Here is a 21,112-nt window from a genome sequence, read left to right as displayed (position 1 = left end):
AGACCCATACTCGCGCGCAGAGAGCCCGTTTAAGTTCAGTTATTGCCCTCTGGCGTGTGAAATAACTCGGTGTTGTTCTCCAAGTGGGAATGGCGGGGGCGGGCGGGGACAACGGAAAGAGGCAAACGCCTTGGGCGACTCGGCTTTCATTTCTGGAAAATTCCGGTCCGTCGCTCGAAGGGCCACGGCGGGTGGGTCGCGAGGGCACAGTGGGAGGAGCCTCTCGGGCGTGGGCAAAGGGGGAAGGCGGCCAGCGGGAGCGGCAGCCGCGAGCGAAAAGCTGACAGGGGGGCGGGGCAGGAGGGGCGGGGAGCGCGTGCGCGTGGCGCTGAACTGAATTGCGCGTGACAGGCAGCGGGGCCCCCGAGCGAGCGGGAGGGGAGGGAAGAGGGAGGCTGGGAACTTTCGTTACTCCGCTTGGAGGGAAGCTCAAGCGGCGGCAACCACCGCAGTAGCAGCAGCGAGGGGGACGCGCGGGAGGGAAGCGGGCGAGCCATGGACCTGCGGAAGGTGAGCGAGCTGCGGGCCTTCGTCAAACTCTGCAAGGAGAACCCGGCCATCCTGCACAGCGACGACCTGCGCTTCTTCCGCGACTGGGTGGAGGGGTAAGTCGGGAGGGGGGGGGAAGCCCCTCATGGGGCGGCGTTGGGGGTAGAGTGGGGTCCTCCGTATCCCCGTTTCTTCCTCTCTCTCTCCCCCTCACCCCCGTTTTCAGGTGATGAAAGTGTGCTCAGTTTTCGGGCGGTAGGGCTTCGGGGGGGGGGGCTGCTGCTGGGATTTTGTTTTTGGCGGGAGGGGGGTGTCTGGTGGTCGGCGAACCGTGGATCAGGCCTCGATAATAAGAGAGAGGTCGGGCTTGAAAAGCGCGGAGCTGTAGGAGTTGCAGGGACTTGTATGGGGCTGGGAAGGTGGGGAATTCTTCGGAATAATTTATTTGCCTTGCGAAAGGTGCCTGCTTTGGTTTGAGTCTTCAGTCCTTTCCCTGGAATCCGAGGCTGTTTGAGGGACGGATGGCCGGATTTCTGGACGGAAGGCCTAGCCGTGTCATTGGAAACCTGTTCTTCTCGCGTCCAGTTACTCCACTCCTCCCCCCCCCCCTTCTCGGCAAGGAAAGGGTTTCAGGCTGTTACAATTAACATGTGCTCTTTAATCCCATCGGTGTACGAACATTTCTGCGGCACAGGAAACGTTGTTTCGTGCCTGAGGAAAGGATAAGAGAAAGCTTTCAGATCATTATGATAATTACTCAGGTGTTGCACTTTCTTTATTCGTCTTATATGTATTTTGATGCTGGAATATTGTCCCCAGTTACTGCACCAGAGCACATTTAGTGAGAAACAAACATAATAATCTACACGCCAAGCACATTTTTGCCTATGCTTTTCTTTCCACCTGGAAGTTCCTTCTTTGTTGAAAAAAGCATGCATTTTGGAGTAGCCTGAAACTGAGTTGCTTAGGATTGTTATTTCATCTTTAAAAAAAAAAAACGACTGTATTTATCAAACGATTTTTTGTGGAAGTGTGTGTAACACAAGCCACAATGCACCTTGGATTGTGCAAATATATTGTTGCATGCCACTCCAATCTTGGAGCAGGGTGGGATTCCAGGGGTTCCAAGAGCTTACCCAGGGTTTTGTTTCCTTCTGGAGTGAAGCACAGCTGATACTTTAGTGTATTTATGATATATGATTCAGGTAGGTAGCTGTGTTGGTCGGTCTGACAGTCGAAACATGTAAAAAAAAATTTAAAAATTGTCTGGTAGCACCTTAGAGACCAACTAAGTTTGTTCTTGGTGTAAGCTTTCATGTGCATGCATCTGAAGAAGTGTGCATGCACACAAAAGCTTATACCAAGAACAAACATAGTTGGTCTCTAAGGTGCTACCGGACAATTTTTTTATATGTTTTTATGATATATGGTTTGTTTACACGTATATGCAACCTGAACCTACAATGGAGGGGATGCAAACAGAAATCAAACCTTCTCACACAGAACCCCTTCTCTTAATGCCTCATCACCCAGACTTTCACCTCAACACAGGAAGCTAGCCTGGCTTATATTTTAACACTTGCTAGATCCAGGGGTTAGATTAGAAGGATCTCACATAGAGCCTACTTTCTCCCCACCAACTCATAGCAATATGTAACTGTTTTTAGATTTAGTATTCAATTTATGTAAAACTAAGGTAGATAGAGCTGCTTTCATATTGTTGTAAGCATGGTTAAAAACATTTAACTGGATTACTTATTGAAATCTGTATAATAGTAAAATTGGCTGTTAAAATTTTCCAGATGGTTCTCTAATATCCCCTCCATGATTTCAGATCCTGCTTGAAAGCAATCAGTGTTACATTGCCAAGAGCGCCATTTATGCAGCCAACCACATTCTAGCTAAATGAATTAAAAACCATTATGGAGTCCTGTTTCATAGCCCAGGAAAAACCCCTCAAGTAATAATGTTGATGATTCTGTGAAGAAAAGCAGTCTAGCTTTGGCTTCTGCAGACGTTATTGTTCCATGACAGTGCAAAAGCTTGCATTTCATGCTGTGGAGGGAGGGGTGTAGAAAGAGTTGTGGCTGAAAGAGCTATGCTTTGGAGGAGTGTAGAAACAAACATGGCTGTGTTTACTCTAATGTAACCTGTAGCTCTATCTATTGGGTAGTAAGATTTCAGGTTTTCTGCTGGAGTGGTAGAGCTCGTTCATTTGAAATCTCTTTGTGTGTGAAATGCTTTTTATTTTGAATCAAATAGTTGTTTAATAACACAGTCTTGTAGCATTAGGAGGCTTTGCATGCATTGTAATCAGTGGACTCAGGTATGCCTAACTCATACAACGATTGGGTTATAAAAGTATCAGTTTTTGAATGGTAAAGTCTTCCTAACAAAGTGAGCAGTGAAACTGTAAATCAAATAGGGTGGCCAGAGAATATTAGTAGTTCTTATTTGGTGGTTACTCTTCTGGGTTAATTTTATTTCAGTTAGATTTAACATTTAATATTATTCCTAGAGGAGTGTGTCAGAGATGCTCCTTGCATCTCAGAAGTGTTTCACAGATACTGTAAATGTTTATGGAAAGCTCACCATTAATTTATTGAAACAGGAAGTGTGATTTCCACCACCACCTTTTGCTGTACATTCTAGGGCAGGGAGGTCCAACCTTTCAGACCAAGTGGGCTGCAAGAGTACTTGACACGGAACCCGCAGGCCACACCCTGCATTGTTGTGCTGTGGGGGGAGCCCAGAATTTGAGCCCTTCCCAGCCCTGACACCTCCTTCCCAAAGCCTCACACCTTGTTTACCCAGTTTTGGGAAAGCAGTGCAAGGAGGGGGTGGGTACCAAGATGATGTTGTGGGCCCTCAGAAAAAGTCTCAAAGGCTCCTTGTCATGGCTCAAGTCATGTGTTGGATCAACCAGTTTTAGGGAAATCAGTTGTGGTGCAAAGCACATGCTTTGGGAATCAGAGGTACAGAACAATGTAGAACAAGCTGAGCACCTGCACCCCTTGCTCTAGGAAAGTTGCTGGGGATAATCTACATTCCACCTCTTTACAGATATATTTTTTCTAGTGTTATTGCTTGTAACCTTTGTACATATCACAGTTCTGACTTGAAAGTATGGGTAAAAATGGAGTGTTTTGTTAAGGGTAATTTCCTTAGTGTTGTGGAATCATACTGCGGCATGTGAAAGTACAAGTTAAATCTAGAAATGCTTAACCTTCCACAGCTTTTTCTTTCTTTCCAAATTTCCTGGATTAGAAGGCAGCAAATGCTAGTTAATTGACATTGCTATGCTTAAAGGGGTTTCAGTTGTTCTACCCTAATAACATAAAATTGTGCTGAAGCATTCCTGAGTAGCAATTCAGAAAAGCAAATGGGACTAATTTTAAGGTAATAGAATTTCTGTTCAGTTATTCTTTAGTCATGAATAAATATTCATTGCTAACTGTTACTTAGTGGTTTATACTTTTCATTTATCTTAAACCAAATGTTGTCAAACTCTGTATCTCACCAATCTTTTTCTTTTTTTGAAAAGTATGGGAGGTAAAATACCACCAGCTCCATGCAACACTTCTCAGGAAGGATCTGCAGAAGGAGCTGCGGAAGGAACACATGAGGTAGGAGAGAGGCGCTTGTTAGGATTATGGCTTTTATGTTTGTACATACAATTCCTAATGTAGGGTGCAATTTGATCTAAAAAAAATGACCTGCATCTCAACTTTGTGCAGTAGTATGGATGCTGTCTTATAAATCACAAATGGGGAGTTGTCTGTAGTCCAAGTGGGAGATAACCAGAGCATGTACCGCTCTGGCAAGACATAATGCAGGCAGGTAGGGTCTAGGCTGGCTTACCAGATGGAGCTGATAGACATCTGCCCTGGACACAAGTGTGTGTCTCTCCTTCATGTGTCAACAAGATCATTAGTAATTACTCAGGCTTTCTTTGTGCATACCTAAAGATGCATGTTGGATACTACATCCTTTGTTGATTCCATGATAATCATTTTTTGAGTACATAAAGGGCCATTAGCCTATGCAGAAAATCATTTGGTAAGATATAGTATAATGATTAATTTCCCTTTTATACGAAACCCTTGTTGAGAACCAATTTTACCCGCAACAAAATCTGGGAATTAAACAGGGATATGAACATTGAAGAAGATAAATTGAACAATTTATGGACAAAAGCACTATATAAATCTCTGTCAGCAGCTGAGATACATTTCAGACACTGTGATAAATCAGTATATCACGATATTTAGCTGTTTATATATTATGATGTTGAAAACCAGATATCGCCCAGCCCTAGTCGTGGGTCAGCCAACGTGGAGGAAAGGGTAAGAGCAGGAGAGCTTGTACACGTCATACACATTACTTTTTTGGGAGGTAGCTAGAGATGATACATTTTCTCCTCCCTCCACTATCCCCCGAACAGGAAGTCACCCCATTATGTTTGTCGGCTTTTTAAAAGTCTTTATGCCTTCCGAAGTGGTTTGTCATGTGGCAAAGGCTTCTGCTCTTTGGAAAGCAGAAGTCTAAAGTTCCCTTGGGTGTGTAGTTAGTTGCATAGTTCTTTGAATCCTGACAACTAGCAGTAGTGTTGCTGATGATTGCTGTCGGTGATAATCAGACTCTGCTAACAAATACTTCATTGGTCAGATACAGTGGTGCCTCGCAATCCGTTCCGCGATTCTCTTCGTCTAGCGGTTTTTTCGTCTTGCGAAGCAAGCCCATTGACAGCTTAGCGGATTAGCGCTCTTAGCGGCTTTTAGCGGCTTATCAGCTTAGCAGATAAGCGGCTTAGCGGCTTAGAAAAAGGGGGGGAAAGAGGGGGAAAAGTTGGAAAATCTCGCAAGACATTTTGTCTTGCAAAGCAAGCCCATAGGGAAATTCGTTTTGCGAAGCGCCTCCAAAACGGAAAACCCTTTCGTCTAGCGGGTTTTTTGTCTTGCGAGGCATTTGTCTTTCAGGGCACCACTGTATGCTGCTTTTCTGATGGGGCCCCTTGCAATATGTTTCAGTGTTACTTATATATGTTTCCAGATCTTCCCAGATGAATTGTAAAACAGTAGAAAGTCTGGATTTTCCAGTAGTTTGTAGCAAGCAGAAGTTAAATAACCAAAATATCATAATTACATTTTTGAGATATTCAACTTTTAAATTTTAAACTTTCCAGCTGGAAAAACAGTGCAACAGTTCTCCAATTCAGTCCCTGAAAATAATTTATTCTAGAATTGTCTGAACATCCTACAATACCACCCTAAGCAAAGCTTTAAATGAGCATGCCAATAATTGGATATCCTTTTCATTAGGCGAAAGCAGAAGAAAAGAAGCCCGAGGAACAGCCAAAGCCATCAGAACCCGAGAGTGAAGAGAGTGATGTGGGTGAGTTATTCAGTACTATATTGCATGGTTTCCATGTTGTAGATGCAATGTTTTGGCTTCATTTTTCCTATTTAGCCTCTTATGAGGAATAACTAGGATTCTTCTAATTAGTGGTGATTTTGTTTGCAGAAATTGATAATGAAGGAGTGATTGAACCAGACAGTGATGAACCTCAAGAAATGGGAGATGAAAGTCTTGAGGTAATAAGCTTAATTGAGATTGGAACTGTCTCTCTTTGTAAAACCTCATGTAGCTTTTTCGATCAATCAATCAACATTTCTGGATTGCACAGCATGAAAATTTCTTTACAATATTTAAGAGCTATCTAAACAAATCCACCATGATACAATCTGTACTAATATATAGGAAACCAATGCAGAACGTGGATTTCAAATTACCCTTTTAATGTTAAGAAAAATAACTGATATCTTAGAAAGATTGTTGTGGCCAAAACAAAGGTGGATCTGGCCATCTCATGTCTGCACATACACTTTTGTATCACATACATGTGCAATACGCCAGGCAGAAGAAATAAAGCAGTCCTGTTGCTTGTGAAATGGAGACAAGGAGCTAGTGGGCTAGCAGGAAGAGCTTGCTGAGCTGGATCAGACCAGCAGACTGCCAGTGCACCAGATGTGTTCTACCATAACTAAATAGTCACTGATTTAAAGGATGGAAAAATAAATAAAAAGTTAAGACAATTTCAACTCTCCTTCATAGTCTGTGTGGCTTTTTAAAAAGAAGAAATTTATTGTTGATAGATATTTTTCTAATTGGCTTTAAGTAGTTTTGAAACACATATCCCTCTGCTGAGATTCAGTTGAGTTGTATATTGATACTCTAGACCAGGGGTCAGCAACCTTTTTCAGCCGTGGGCCAATCCACCGTCCCTCAGACCATGGGGTGGGCTGGACTATATTGGGGGGGGGGGAAATGAACGAATTCCTATGCCCACAAAAAACCCAGAGATGCATTTTAAATAAAAGCACACACCAGGCAGGCCCCACAAATAACCCAGAAATGCATTTTAAATAAAAGGATACAATCTACTCTTTACATGATTCCTGGACCGTCCACAGGCCGGATTGAGAAGGCTATTGGGCTGCATCTGGTCCATGGGCCTTAGGTTGCCTACCCCTGCTCTAGACCTTTTAAAATTTCTAGAATTAAGAATGCTTTCCAAATACTTTGTGTGAATTTGAGTCACTTTGTTTCTCTCTCCTTTAGGTAACGGAAGAGATGATGGACCAGGCGAATGAAAAAAAGATGGAAGCTATTAATGCACTAGGTGAAGGTGAGTTCTTATAAGGAAAATTAATTGCCTGACAAGCTTTTTAGAGGTAAACAAAATATGTAATCTAGTATACTTCTATTTTTTAGGGTGGGTTGTTCCAAATTCACCATAACTTCGATTCAGATAGTGCAGTGAATGACTGTCTTTAAAATAATTTCATTTCCCATCTTATCCAGAAAAAGAATAATTTTATTTAAAATGCTTGAGACTAAACATCTTGTCTTGATACCTAAAATATGATGTTATAGCCACTAGACTATGGGTAGGCAAACTAAGGCCCGGGGACTGGATCCGGTCCAATTGCCTCATAATTCCACCCGCGGACGGTCCGGGAATCAGCGTGTTTTTACATGAGTAGAATGTGTGCTTTTATTTAAAATGCATCTCTGGGTTATTTGTGGGGCATAGGAATTTGTTCATTTTTTCCCCCTTCAAAATATAGTCTGGTCCCACATAAGGTCTGAGGGACGGTGGACCGGCCCCCTGCTGAAAAAGTTTGCGGACCTGCAGACTAGACAAACTTTCTGGGGAGAGGAATTCAGTAATCAGGATGTCAGAAGCATTGCCTACCACTTGATTGCTCATGGTGGTGAAACTCTGAGAAATGCTTCTCTGTCAACCTGCATGGGAAGATCTCAGCTCCCATGTAGATTGACAGAGAAGAAGTAGTCCTTAAGGGACCAGTGTTTCAAACTGTAAAAGCCTTTAAAGCAAGGTTAAAGAGAAATCTTCTTTATGTTATGGGCCACTGACCTGCAGGTAAAAAAAACTGGAGGGCCAGGCAAATTGCCTCTCACTCATCAGGCTCCCCTCCCATGCAGGTCCTACCAAGGTGTGTGTGTGTGTCTGCTTCACTCTCACAGACTATTTTTTTCTCCCCCCCCCCCCCCAAGAGGCAAGGGAGGAAGCGCATGTTGTTGGGCTCTGTTGCCTAAATGCAATCCATATACATTTCACATAGTCATTCCATTGGGATACCACAGTTGACGGTATCAAAAGATGCTGAGAATACTAGGGGTATCAAAAGGGTTGTATTCCTCTTCTCTTGGCACTGGTTATCACAAAGGGTGATCAATGCGGTTTCTACAACAAAACAGGACTTGGAACCAAGTTAAATTTGTCTAGAAAACCCTACGAATACCTGGGGTTGCACAGCTGCAATCCACTTGAGTGCCTTGTCCCAAAAGAGGATGTCTGCAACTTGCCAATGAGACAAGACTGATGGCACTATGTACCATTCCCTTTATTCCATATGTCCAGTACTCCTAATTAAGACAAGTATATCATGTAGAAGACAGAAGTGCCTGGCGTGCTCTGGTCCATGGGGTCACGAAGAGTCGGACACGACTAAACGACTAAACAACAACAACATATCATGTAGATGTCTTCTTTGGGGGTACAACTGAAGCCTTATTTATATTTCCAGGTGAACTTCAGAAAGCCATTGATTTGTTCACAGAAGCCATCAAGTTGAATCCACAGCTAGCTATCTTGTATGCCAAACGAGCCAGGTGAGACTTTAAATTTGAAAACAAGTGTATTAGAGGATGCCAAACTACATATACCCAAACACAGCTTAGTCTACACTAATTAACTCCAGAATTCTCTTGCTAAATGAATTGTTAGTAAAATGTACATATTGTACAAAATGTGACAATATGCCTTGACCTGGCTGCAAAAAAACTGTTATGCCTCTTGTGTCTCTTTGTTAAATCTATTTTGATAAGCTCCTGTGCAAGCCAACATACAGTCTTTGACATTTTGAGATGCTGTTATTCACCTGAAAAGTCCTGTTTGTGGTTGTGCAATAATAAGTGTAAATGTCAGTTTTCTAAATTGCTATGTGCTCATGGCTGTGTTTTCTTCTAATGACCCTGTTCCATGTTCTCCTTCCCATATACCTCTTCTCTTTCCCTTGTCCTTAATCTTACCATACCTGTATACATAAAATCAGATTACAGAATGACATTATGAAAAAGCAAGCATTTTTATTTTTCTTAGCACACTTGGACATAATTTAGATGTCATATTCCTAATTTTGATTTTTTGTCTTGAGTAAGACAGAGTAAGTATGTGTATTTATTAAAGGACTTCGCTAAATTAAGTTGGAGGTTGAGATTCTGCTTAATGTTGCTTCATAGAAGTCACTGTCAGATAAAAACTGAAGCAATAGGTGATTGATGCCATTAATACCAATCTTAGAAAAAGAAAAATATATAAGCCATTAAACCACATTATTATTGAAATTTTTAAAATGAGCATTAAAAGCTCAACATACGTGTTAGAAGAGGATGTATCCAAATTACTGAAGCAGCTTGCAGTTTTTGGGGACGTGGAAGGGGGAAAAATATGATTAGGCAGCATGACTGTCATGTAACTTGTAGCATCTCTAGACTCCATTCGGAGTACCCAAAAATGTGCAGCTGATAGTTCCTTAAACGTATTTGATTTCCTTGTTGTCGACAGTGTCTTTGTGAAAATGCAGAAGCCAAATGCTGCCATCAGAGATTGTGATAGAGCCATTCAGATTAACCCTGATTCAGCACAGCCTTACAAATGGCGAGGGAAAGCCCACAGGTAAAGAAACTAACCTCTCTTTACATTGTACTACTCTGATTAATGAAAATACAAACTTTCCAGTCTGGTTTGCTGTTAAACATAATCCATTTGCGTAGCTGGTATTTTTTATTAAATTGATTCAACTCGTGAGTGTCTGGTTTTATAACTGTAAATTGTTGCAATCTGCCCCAATACCTTATTGTGAAGGGCAGGTAAGAAGTGCACATTTTTGTACTGTTACCACTATAAATTCTCCTTTGCTTCTTCAATGTAAAACTTGAAATTAAGGGACGGTTTGGATTTGAAAAAATACAAGTACCATAATAATGAAATGGAAAGTTTCTGTGTGGTTTTCAAGCTGTGCATATCTATGGGTTTTCTTTTAGCCCAAGAATGACGAACATGCGGCCCTCTGGATGTTTTAGGACTCAAAGCCCCCATAATCCCCAGCCAGCATGATCAGTGTTCAGGGATGGTGGGAGTTGTGGTCTTCAGAAGTTGTTGGACTAAAGGATGCCCACCTCCATTTTATGCCATGGGTTAAATCTGATTTTAAAATGTCTTGCATCTTGTCATTGCCAGGCTGTTGGGTCACTGGGAGGAGTCTGCACATGACCTGGCATTAGCCTGTAAACTGGATTATGATGAAGATGCTAGTGCCATGCTGAAGGAAGTGCAGCCCAGAGTGAGTGACAACAGGAATACATATTTATTTTCTTACATTTTCTATCCTGGCTTTCTTTTTTTTGTGGAACTGAACACAGTGTATATGTGATTCCCCAGAGCTCCTTAGCTTGAACAGAATGGTGGCCTCACGTGCCTTCAGGCTGTACCTTGGGACATCAATAATTTATTGCCTTGTTTATGGTTTGTCTTCTGTGGTGTTAGGCAGAACTTATTTCAGAAACTAGTGTCAGAATTATGCATGGCCTCATAGTTCAAAACTAAGGATGCTGTGGTTCCATCCTCAAACTTCCAGACGATTGCTGGAAGTAGACAAGTTTGCCATGTGTCCACTGCATGTCTGTGAGTAAGCTCCTATAACATCTGAAGGGGAAATGTGTGTGTATGATATGGGCATGTGTTCCCAATATTTGTGGGAAAGGAGCAGTGGGAAAACTGTAGATACATCTGCTGCATAAAATGTGGATCATCCAAGATCATTGCATTGGCTAGAACGCATTTTTTTTTTTTTACTGATTTGCAGCATTGCCGCATGGGAGTGCTGTCAGCTGTGATTACAAACAGTTCAAAAAATTCTTAACTTCAGCCTTGTCTCTAGAGAATCACTCCTTGTTTTTGCCAAGCTGGCCTATATATTCAAAGAATATATTTTTGAATAATTATTTAACTGTACTGTTTCATCTGGTCTGGCATTCTGTAGATCATATGTGGAGACCTTTGGCCCTCCAGATCTTGAACTAAACTCCCATCTTCCTGACCATTGGGCATTCTTGCTAGGGGTGAAGGAAGTCTTAGTTCAGCAGTGTCCATAGGGCCAAATGTTTTCCCTTCCTACTGTAAGTTTAGGATTGACATTGGCAAGGGATAAATCTTAACCTTGTACAAAAGGAATACCCATCAAGTAGGTCATAAATTTTGATATCTCATAATCATGTGTATAATTGAACATTTCTGAAGCTTTGATGTGACAGCCTGGCTTCTGCTTCCTCTCCCTGCCACTGTGTATCTGGAGCTGCTCTCTCCACTGTATTATTTCCCACAGATAGAATGAAAATTTGATTCAACAAGCCTAAGCCTTCCACATACTCTTTTTACTTCATTGACAACTCCTAAAGAATGGCATATGTCTCCCCTTTTCCATGGCTTTTATGGATGAAAAGAAGAGAAGGCATTTCAGAGTTGTAGGAAATGCCTCTGCTCTGTCCATACTCATTGTTACAGTCTCCATGTCTATTGCTTTATTGTTTGCCACATGAAGAGGAGTGGGGATGTTTAGGAAATGCCTGTTGTTGCTAGGTGGGAAGGACCAACTCCTGTGAAGACGCCTTAGGGCAGTTCCCTCCTCCTCCCACTCATTGAAACTGCAGCACAGAGAACGATAATAAAAATATGAGCAACTAACCGGAACAGTATAATTTCACAAGACAGAGGACCAAGTAAGATAGGCTAGTCTCAACCACGGGGATTGAAATTAGCAGGTTGCCAGGCTCATTTCACACCCAAAGATTCTCCATTTGCAAACACCTCAAAAGGTCTGGGTGCCATTTTTTGTGCCTGGCTGATACTCAAGGGTTTGTGAAACGTATATGCTTTGAAGCCTCGAAGTATATGTCAGGGATAGACAAAATGTTAATAAGGAGTTTAACAATAAAGAGTAGGGGGTGTGGTACCAATATTTTTGTTGTAAACACTAAATGAAACATGTATTAACAATTTCTGTTAAAATGTGATATTAACAATGTGTCACTTATGTGAATTGTGTATTAGTTCATGTGTATCAAAATAATAACTAAAAAGTGTTGCCGCCCCCCCCCCCCAAAAAAAATCTGGCTCCTAGCTTTTCTATCCCAATTTCTAGCACTGCTGAGCCAGGGCAGACTTAGAATCCTAGAATTGTAGAATTAGAAGCACAAGGGTCATCTAGTCCAACCCCCTTCAATGCAGGACTCATTTGCCCAACGTCAGGCTTGAACCCATGACCCTGAGATTAAGAGTCTCATTCTCTACTGACTGGGCTATAGTTGAGACTTGACCTAGTTGGGAGCCTACTGCTGCAAGTCTCTTTAAAGTTTTTGATAAAAGATGCAGAAAGGCTTCCTTTATAAGCATCTGGAACCTGAAACCTATGAAAAATATTATAATGGCTTCTTCAAGTAGCAGTGTTATGGATGCTAAGAGCTTTTGGTGCCAAATACTGATGACAACTGAAGGCATGTTTTTTTCAGTACATCATGTTTTGAGATGCCTAGCTGATACCACTGACGCAAAATGTGATATCACTAAAGTTTTGTATGCCAAGTGTGTAGTATACTCCCTGGTATTTTACATTTTGAACATTGGTTTTAGCATTTATGGCTTCTAAATATGCTATGTTGTCTAGATCAAGGGTGGCAAATTTGCAGGCTAGCCTTGGCCTGCCAAGCCATTTCTGGTGACCTACCACCCCTTGGGAAAATTGACTTATCTCCTCCATCCATAGGAGTGCCTGTTCACCAGTTAACATGGTCCTATTGCTAAGGGGTCAAGCACTGCAGAAAGAGGAAGGTTGGTCAGTTCTCTCCACCACAGTGCTGAGTTAGGAGAGGATCCTAACCCAATGTGGCCCTGAGGCTGAAAAATGTTAAGACACTCCATTATTGATTAAGACTTTTTAAGTGGCAGTCTGCATCCTTTAGCTTGGCTTGGCCAGAACACTAGAAGCAATCCTCTCAAAAGATTTTTACACATGAGTTGTAGTATAAACTCCTAGATAGGTTTCCAGACTTTTAAAGCCTGGATAATCGTTTTCACTATGTTCACTCATACCATCAGCAGCTTCAGGCTGCAAGTTTTGCACTCTTGTGAAATACTGACTTCATATCCTGTGGGACCCAGCTACATATTGAATCTTAAGTTGCCTGTTGAAGAGAAGGTATGTGTCTTAAATATCTAATTTGCAGTACTAGAAAAGAATTGGCAGAGTACAAAAACAATTAAAACTAGTTGAGGTAGGTAAAGTGCTAAGATGGTATTTTAAAGATGATCTGGATTTATATGACCAATACCCACCCTCTGTGCTTCAGGCTCAGAAGATTGCGGAACACAGAAGAAAATATGAACGAAAGCGTGAAGAAAAAGAAATCAGGGAAAGGATGGAAAGAGTAAAGAAAGCTCGAGAGGAACATGAGAGAGCTCAAAGGGTGAGAGCTTAATAAAGCATGTACAACAGGAAAATAACCCAGCATAACTCTATCCAAAAAATGTGTATGGAAATAGGCTAAAAAAGGGCCACTTCTACAGTTTCAAATGCTAACCTATATTTCAGAATGTCTGTCTTTAACTGAGTCTGTATTTAGTTGCAAAGAACTTCAAAATGATAACTATTTTTTGTACAGGTAACTCACATCTTACACTTATTATACGTATTTAACATGATCACAGCTTTATGCACACTACCAGTTTTCTTTTTAATTTTTTTTTTAAAATACCATGAAAATGTGGTGCACGGGGTGGAAAGGGGTGGCTGAGCAGGAAAAAACTGCAAACAATCCCGGTAGTCTTTGTGAAAGTGTTTGAGTGGTTGAAGAGTCTGCAGAGAAGGCAGAGGAGGTAGCAGAGAGTTGGAGTGGGTGACTGGTGGAGACCAAAGAGACTTGTGGAAAAGTTTGAAGAGACATTGGGGGAGGTTGGAGTGTGGAAGAAGCAGTTGGAGAGGGAGATTGAAGGAGGTCGGAGAGACATCACAGGAGTTTGGAAGAGGTGGTTGGAAGAGCTCTGAAGGACTTGTGGAGGGGCTTGGAGAGACATTGGAGGAGACTGGATTATGGATGAGGTGGTTAGAGAGAGCTGCAGAATGGCCGCAAAACACAAGGCATCCTCATTATCATCAGCCGCTGAGAAACCAAAGAAGTAAAGGATGGTTCCCACACTGGAAAAGAAGTTGGCTGTGCTGAGGTGCTTGAGAGCTGGCATGTCTGTGTGTGCTGTGGCACACAAATATGGCCGGAATGAGTACAGCATCCATGCCATCAAGGTGCATGAAAATGACGTCCATGGAAGAGTGGCAGTAAGTGCATCCCTAGCTGCAAAGGTGACCAGCCAAGTGCAAAACATGGCTTCGGTGAAGACAAAGAAGGCACTGAACTTGTGGCTGGAAGACAAGAACCAGAAACATGTTGCTATGAATGGCAGCTTCTTGTGCCACAAATCTCTCAGCCTCTGTGACCACTGTAAACTTTCCACTACAGTTGGGAATCAGCAAGGAATTTAAAGCCAGCTCAGGTTGCCTTAAGAGCTTTAAGATCTGTTTCAACCTGAAGAATGTCCAGGCAATACCCTGCACAATCAAAGTAGCTGCTGGACAAGTCCTGTCTTCCAGAGCAAGTCTTCACTTTAGACGAGACAGGACTTCTTGGAAGAAAATGCCTGAGCAGACTTGCATTGCCAAAGCTGAAAAGCAAACCCCTGGCTTCAAAGCTGGAAAGGATAGAGTAGCTGTTCTGCTCTGTAGCTATGCAGCTGGACACTTAATAAAGTCATGCTTTCTGTACAGGTCTCAAACCCCCTGTGCAAAAGGCAAGGAGAAGAATCTACTTCCTGTATTTTGGTAATCCAATGAAAAGGCCTGGGTGACATCATTTCTAGACTGCTTCCATAACTGCTTCTTTCCAGAGGTGAGACAGTTCCTCAGAGAGAAACAACTGTGGTTTAAAATGATGCTGCTTATGGACAATGCTGGGCATTGAAGGACTCTCCTTCGCACACAGCAAGGTAGACGCCCCCCACCCCCCCGCATAGGACATCCCTCATCCAGCCTCTGCATCAAGGTGTGATCCACTGCTCCAAGACTACTCACACAAAGCTCATCACCTGGATTATCAATGCAATGGATGCTGATCCATCTCTTGACTCCACGGTATGCTGGATGTCCTTCAGCGTTACCCATTGCGTCACCTATGTCAAACAGGCAGTGGATGCAATCAAGCCTGAAACAGTGAGTGCATGCTGGTGGAACTTGTGGAAGGAATGTGTGCATGATTTCAAGAGATTTTCAAGCACTGTCACTGAGGTGGAGGGCATTGTGCAGATGGCTAGGCAGGTAGTGGTGATGGCTTTGTTGGCCTCATCCAGGAAGAAGTAGAAGAACTAACTGAGGGCCAACAGGTATTGACTGCTGAATAGCTAGAGAGGAACTGGTCAGAACAAGTTTAGAATGTGAGGATGAGGATGGAGAGCGAGTTGGAAGCTGCAGAAATTTTCTCAACTCTTCCAAGTCATAAAGCGCACAAATGATCTGATTGCAGAGTTTGACCCCTTCATGGAACTCAGCCTCAAGAACATCTGTGGGATTACAGACACTGAGACCATGCAAGTAAATGTTTGATGAGTTCAAGAGACAATAGTGGCAATTGTGCCCATGCGATCCACCCCTGGATCTGAACCACAGCCAAGCACTTCTTCTGGCTATCTGGCAACCCCCCTTGTCCTCATATCATCCTCTAAAGCATCATTTAGCAAGGAAGAGGAGGAGGAAGACTAAGAGCCTTATTTGTCACCCACTGATGAGTGCAGTGATTTATTTATTTTTACAGTTTTCTAGGGGTCGTTCTGGCTTTGCGCTGTTTATACGTGCAATGGCCAAGAACCTAACCCCTGCTGCGTAAGATGCGAGTTATCTGTAATTTGAGGCCCCGTGCTAGAAACACTGAGGGAGCAGCAACAAACTTGAGCATTAAAATAAATATCACAACTATTTTCTTTTCAAAACTCACTCTTCCAGGGGCCTGGAAATTCAGTATTATCCTGGAGTGAAGCGGTATTGCAGAACCTAAGAGCATGTAGGGTCTATATAGTAGGCTTTGGATCCAGTTGTAACAGCCTTCTCAGCTTTCTATATCTAATCTTGATTAGTTGGAGAGCATGTGAAGTTTTCTCATGATTTATTGATTGCAGGAGGAAGAGGCTCGACGACAAACAGGAGGACCTCCGTTTAGTGGCTTCCCAGGTGGCTTCCCAGGTATGTGTTAATTTCAAAGCATGAATAGCAACAGAGAGATGGTAACTTAATGGATCTGGGTCATAGCATTTTGTTTAACTTGCTACTGGGGCAAAAGAAAAGTTGCACTTATATAAGTTTGGTTTTTCTAAGCAAGAGGGAAAGTTGTTTGGCTGTTGGAAGAGAATATCTGTATGTGAAGGGAACACATAACAACTCATAGGAACAAACACTCACTGTAGTGGCCTAGGAGACCATGAAAGTGACTTGAGGGCTGGTAAAGAGGGAGATGTTATTGAGACCTGAAGAGCCTCACCCATATCATCCTGCTCTCACTCTCTCACTCTCACTCTCTCACTCCTTTGCAACCAAAGAGAAAGCCTTTCTGGACATGGCATACCATCTGTAAGCACATGGCATGCCCTCTGTAGGCACATCCCCAGAAAGGCTCACCTCACTGCTTTTAGGGACCAGAGAACCTCTTTTTATTCTTTTTGTATTTTAGGCATTTTACGGTCTTAACTGCTTGCTGTGTTTAAACTGCTGGTTGTTTTTTATGTGGTTGATTGTTTCTTAATCCTTTAATTTTATGAACCGCCCTGGAACCAAATCCAGGGTGGTAGATAAACAAACTTGCTAACAGCAAATCTTAGAAATCATGTACACTGCAGACTTGCTTGCCCATACAGCCTCCTCTCTTGTGTTTTGCTTTATTGGTAAGATCATACAGAGTATGTACAACTTGCTGTGCTGCAGTAATCCTTCACATACAATTTGCTAAAGAGGCTATGATAATACATTCCTCTGTTTGTGATAAGACAAAGCCTTGAGGTAGTATAACTATTTCACAGGTAACCTCCAGCTGAAAGCAACCATATTTGGACGCGGAAGACTAAGTGGGTATTGGAGTGGGTATTGGAACACAGGATAAAGTCTTGACCTTTGTTCAAGAAAAGTTTTAGTTCCCTTGGTCTCCTGGCTATAGGAGGCTTCCAAAGAATGGTAATATGTAAGGATGTAACACACATGTGAAAGCAGAGTATGCTTTGCTGCAGGGTTTGTACCCACAGGTGCCACGGAGCCCCCAAAGGCCTTCATTGGCACCTGCAGGCATCATGCTGCCTGTGAGAGCTGGGTTGGTTTCCCTTGATATTGGGGCGGGTTGTAGAGGATTTTTAATGGCAGAGCAGTTGCTTCAGCTGGAAAGGCTCTTCCTTGCATTCTGGTTGGTTTGGCAGGATGTTTGAGCGGCGGGTTAGGAAGTGGCAGGGATGGCCCATCCTGTTTGCTTGTTGCCCACCAGCTATGTGGAACTGGCAGCAGGCACTTGTTGCTTGTTCACCCCGCGTAGGGGCTCCATCTGTGTGTGTGATTAAGATGCACTTTGGAGACGGAGAAGAGGTATGTGTGACAGAGAAGGAAGCAGAGGTATGTATGTGGTGCAGTCTGTAAGGGTGGGAGGGCAGGAAGTACGAATGTGTGGTCTTAGAAAGAAGAACGGGTGCACTTGGACAGAGAGAGAGGGAGAGAGTTGTGTTTGAGTGGGAGTATGTGGCATATGTGTGTATGAGAGATTTATGTGTATATGTGGTCTATTTGGGTGCTCTGTGCATGCACGTGCATAAAAGTGGTTGTGATGTGACCACTTTGTATATTTTTCCTTGTACTGTGGAATGCTCCCCATTAATAGACAGCAACTTCACTGGTTTGTGCATGGGTATTCAGTATAGTGTGCCTTCTACAATCAGATCTAGTAGGACATAGCTGACTTCCCATGGTAAGCATGAGATTGTCTAGGGGGTTGGGGAGAAAGCAGCAATGACTGTACTCACTCTAATTTTTTTGTTATGCCACACCCCTCATAACCATTTTGCATTATGCCACATACCCTATGGTAGCCATTTTGTGACTAGCATCCATGACACTTTCTCAAAATGTGCCCTCTGATCCAGAAAGATTGTTGATCCCTGCTCCAAGTCTATGCTTTACATTTTCAGGTAATTTTCCTGGTGGCATGCCTGGCGGTATGCCTGGTGGCATGCCTGGAATGGGGGGAATGCCTGGTCTCAATGAAATTCTCAGTGACCCTGAAGTTCTTGCAGCCATGCAGGTGAGAACATAGAACAAGTAAAACAATGATGACTGAGAGATTTATGGAGCCCTGATTCTTCATATGAGTTGTGCTTATTCTCTCTTCCCCCAAATAGTTGATTATTCCAACATTGATTTATTTTCAGTCATTTTTATTCTGCTTTAAAAATGCCCTCAAGGTAACAAATGACACTTCTTAACAAGAGGAATCTTAACTGCAAGAAATATCACTTGATGTGCCTAAACAGCCTTTGAATACAATGTTTATATAGTTGTTTTTATATATTTTTATATTAATTTTTATATAATTTTTTACAATTTTTATATAATTGTTCTTGAGGCTGAGAGGGGCTCTTGTCATCTGGACAGCCCAGGACCTCCATATACATTGCCTAGGTTTGCATCCCAGTGAGGTCACTTCAGTGCTGCTAACACAGAGGTTTGACTTCACCCCCAAAGATGTACTCCATTGTCTCTCAAGACAGATGGATGCCAACAACAACTAGCATATAGTTAATGTCACGGCAACAGACTTGGCCTCTCTCCAGGCTCCTCACACAGACACGTTGCAGCATCCATAGTTAAGAACACTTAGTTCCCATACCACTAAGGTTTATCATACTTGATTTTTTATTGTATTGTGGCCTTAACATGGATATGAAAGCCCACTTAATTTCATACAACAGTACAAGCCATTTCCCCCCTTTTTGTTTTACAGGATCCAGAAGTCATGGCAGCTTTCCAGGATGTTGCACAGAACCCAGCAAACATGTCAAAGTACCAGAATAACCCCAAAGTCATGAATCTCATTGGCAAACTATCAGCCAAATTTGGAAATCAACCCTAAAATCCCCATCCATTGCAAGAGGTGGGGGATGTTGCAATAACACAAACCATTGTACCTATAATTCTCAGAAGAGAATTATGGTGCTCTGGCTAGAATCCCTTGTCCTCCTCCCTCCCTCCGTGCTTCAGAAATGGCAGTCAGTTTGATTGTATTCAGGTTTTATTTCAAAAAAAATACATTTCCTCCTCTCAGCACCTTTGCCCAGGAGTTTGTCTTACTCAACAGTAGTGCAGTTTCTTTTAAATTTTTATTAATTGTAATCTTCCAGTAGATTGTACCAAAATGTGTTGGGGGGGGGGGCTATTCTCGGAGGGGCGTCTGGTTTCTTGGTTTTTTTAAAGTAATAGTGTTGGGTTTCTGTTTCCCTGTAACTGAACTCCTTTGTGAAAGCTTGTAACAATTTTTAAGTTCTAACATAAGTGAGGATCAGTATTTTTTATTTTAACTGGAAGAAATAATACACAATTAATATTCTTTTTTATATATTCACAAGGGTGACTTAAATAGTTACAATCAGATTCTTCACAGATCAGATCCCTGCAGCAGTGGGTTAGGCTTTTAATATGTTGGTACAAATGCTGTTGAGGCTGGACTACTTATACAATCAATGTTGAGCCAATTAACTTGTTAATTGTCTCTGTCAAGTTGTGTAGGGGGCAAATGTTTTTATTAACATTAGTCAGCTGAATAACATCAAAAGGTAGGAGCCTTTCTGTAACTATTGAACATTATTCTTGGTTTAATTTCCTAATATTGTAGGAGGAAAACAAATTGGTTGTATTCATTCTTTAAATAATTCAGAATGAATATATACAGCATAGATCTTAAGATTGGTGAAGTTCTGGATTCTCATTTCATGGAAGCTCTAATGAACTTACATATCTTTTGCCAGAACCTTACATATCTTTTGCAGCTGAGTACTTCCCTATTTCCATATATCCTAGTTAAGAGTATCAAATACTGATTTTTATAGGGTGGGGGGTTGTTTGTCATACTATCACATTGATACTTGTGGAGCTTGAGTTGAAAGGAAGAGAAGGAAGACCTTTGTTGGAATGGCAAATCTTCAGTATAATTACAGCATGTGTATTCATTGGACACTTTGCTGAAATGTTCATTGATAACTAATACAATTAAATCTGTTATTTTCTCTCTACTAAAATTTTGATTCCCGCTCTTAATGTTGAAAACCTTGTTATAATTACGTCTTGGTCTCTTCTAGGGCTTTTGAATGTTTCCTGTTCTGTGCTCTTGTAATTTTGTCTGAACCCATAAGTGATGTATGCTTTCTGTTTGTTTAAATCTGGACAGATTTAGGAACTCACTTCTAAAAATAAACTCCAGAAAGTTTTTTTTCTTCATACAATAATAATCTCATTGAATGAAAAAAATATGAATCCATTTTTGCTTAAGAATTAGTTCTGAAAATACTTCTAGTTGCCTTTAAAAACAATAAAGAGTGGTTTTGAATAATCTTTTTTGTTAAGTATTGCATAAGTGGTGCTTATATAAGCCTTAAAACAAATTCATGCGAAGCTATTCCAGGTTTTAAGTTGGAGGGGTTATTACCCCTCTATTATTGTCCATGCTGGGTTGCTCAACCATTGCTACGGTGTCTTTTCTTTTAGCAGATCAAGATGATCAGGTGACAGCAAAAACTGCAATGTTTTTAGCGGAGGCAATTAGAATAAGATGTAACCCCCCCCCAATGTATTTTCTATAGTTAAGTTTTTACCTCTATCTTCAGTAATAATAATAAAAATAATCATTAATAATAATA

At 41.8% G+C, this 21,112-nt stretch overlaps 1 protein-coding gene across 1 annotated transcript; it reads left to right on the top strand.

Moving 5' to 3' along the window:
- Positions 1–327: 327 nt before the first annotated feature.
- Positions 328–20,805, top strand: ST13 (ST13 Hsp70 interacting protein). Its single transcript, XM_079994518.1, has 12 exons — positions 328–605; positions 4,034–4,115; positions 5,811–5,883; positions 6,013–6,083; positions 7,111–7,177; positions 8,604–8,688; positions 9,644–9,754; positions 10,319–10,421; positions 13,483–13,599; positions 16,352–16,415; positions 18,392–18,504; positions 19,204–20,805. The coding sequence occupies exons 1-12, from the start codon at positions 496–498 to the stop codon at positions 19,330–19,332; spliced, it is 1,125 nt and encodes a 374-aa protein (XP_079850644.1). The 5' UTR covers positions 328–495; the 3' UTR covers positions 19,333–20,805.
- Positions 20,806–21,112: the final 307 nt, after the last annotated feature.

The sequence above is a fragment of the Podarcis cretensis genome (genome assembly GCF_951804945.1).
Source record: "Podarcis cretensis genome assembly, chromosome: 10".
NCBI classification, from domain to species: Eukaryota; Metazoa; Chordata; class Lepidosauria; order Squamata; family Lacertidae; genus Podarcis; species Podarcis cretensis.
This window is presented reverse-complemented; position numbering and strand designations above follow the sequence as displayed.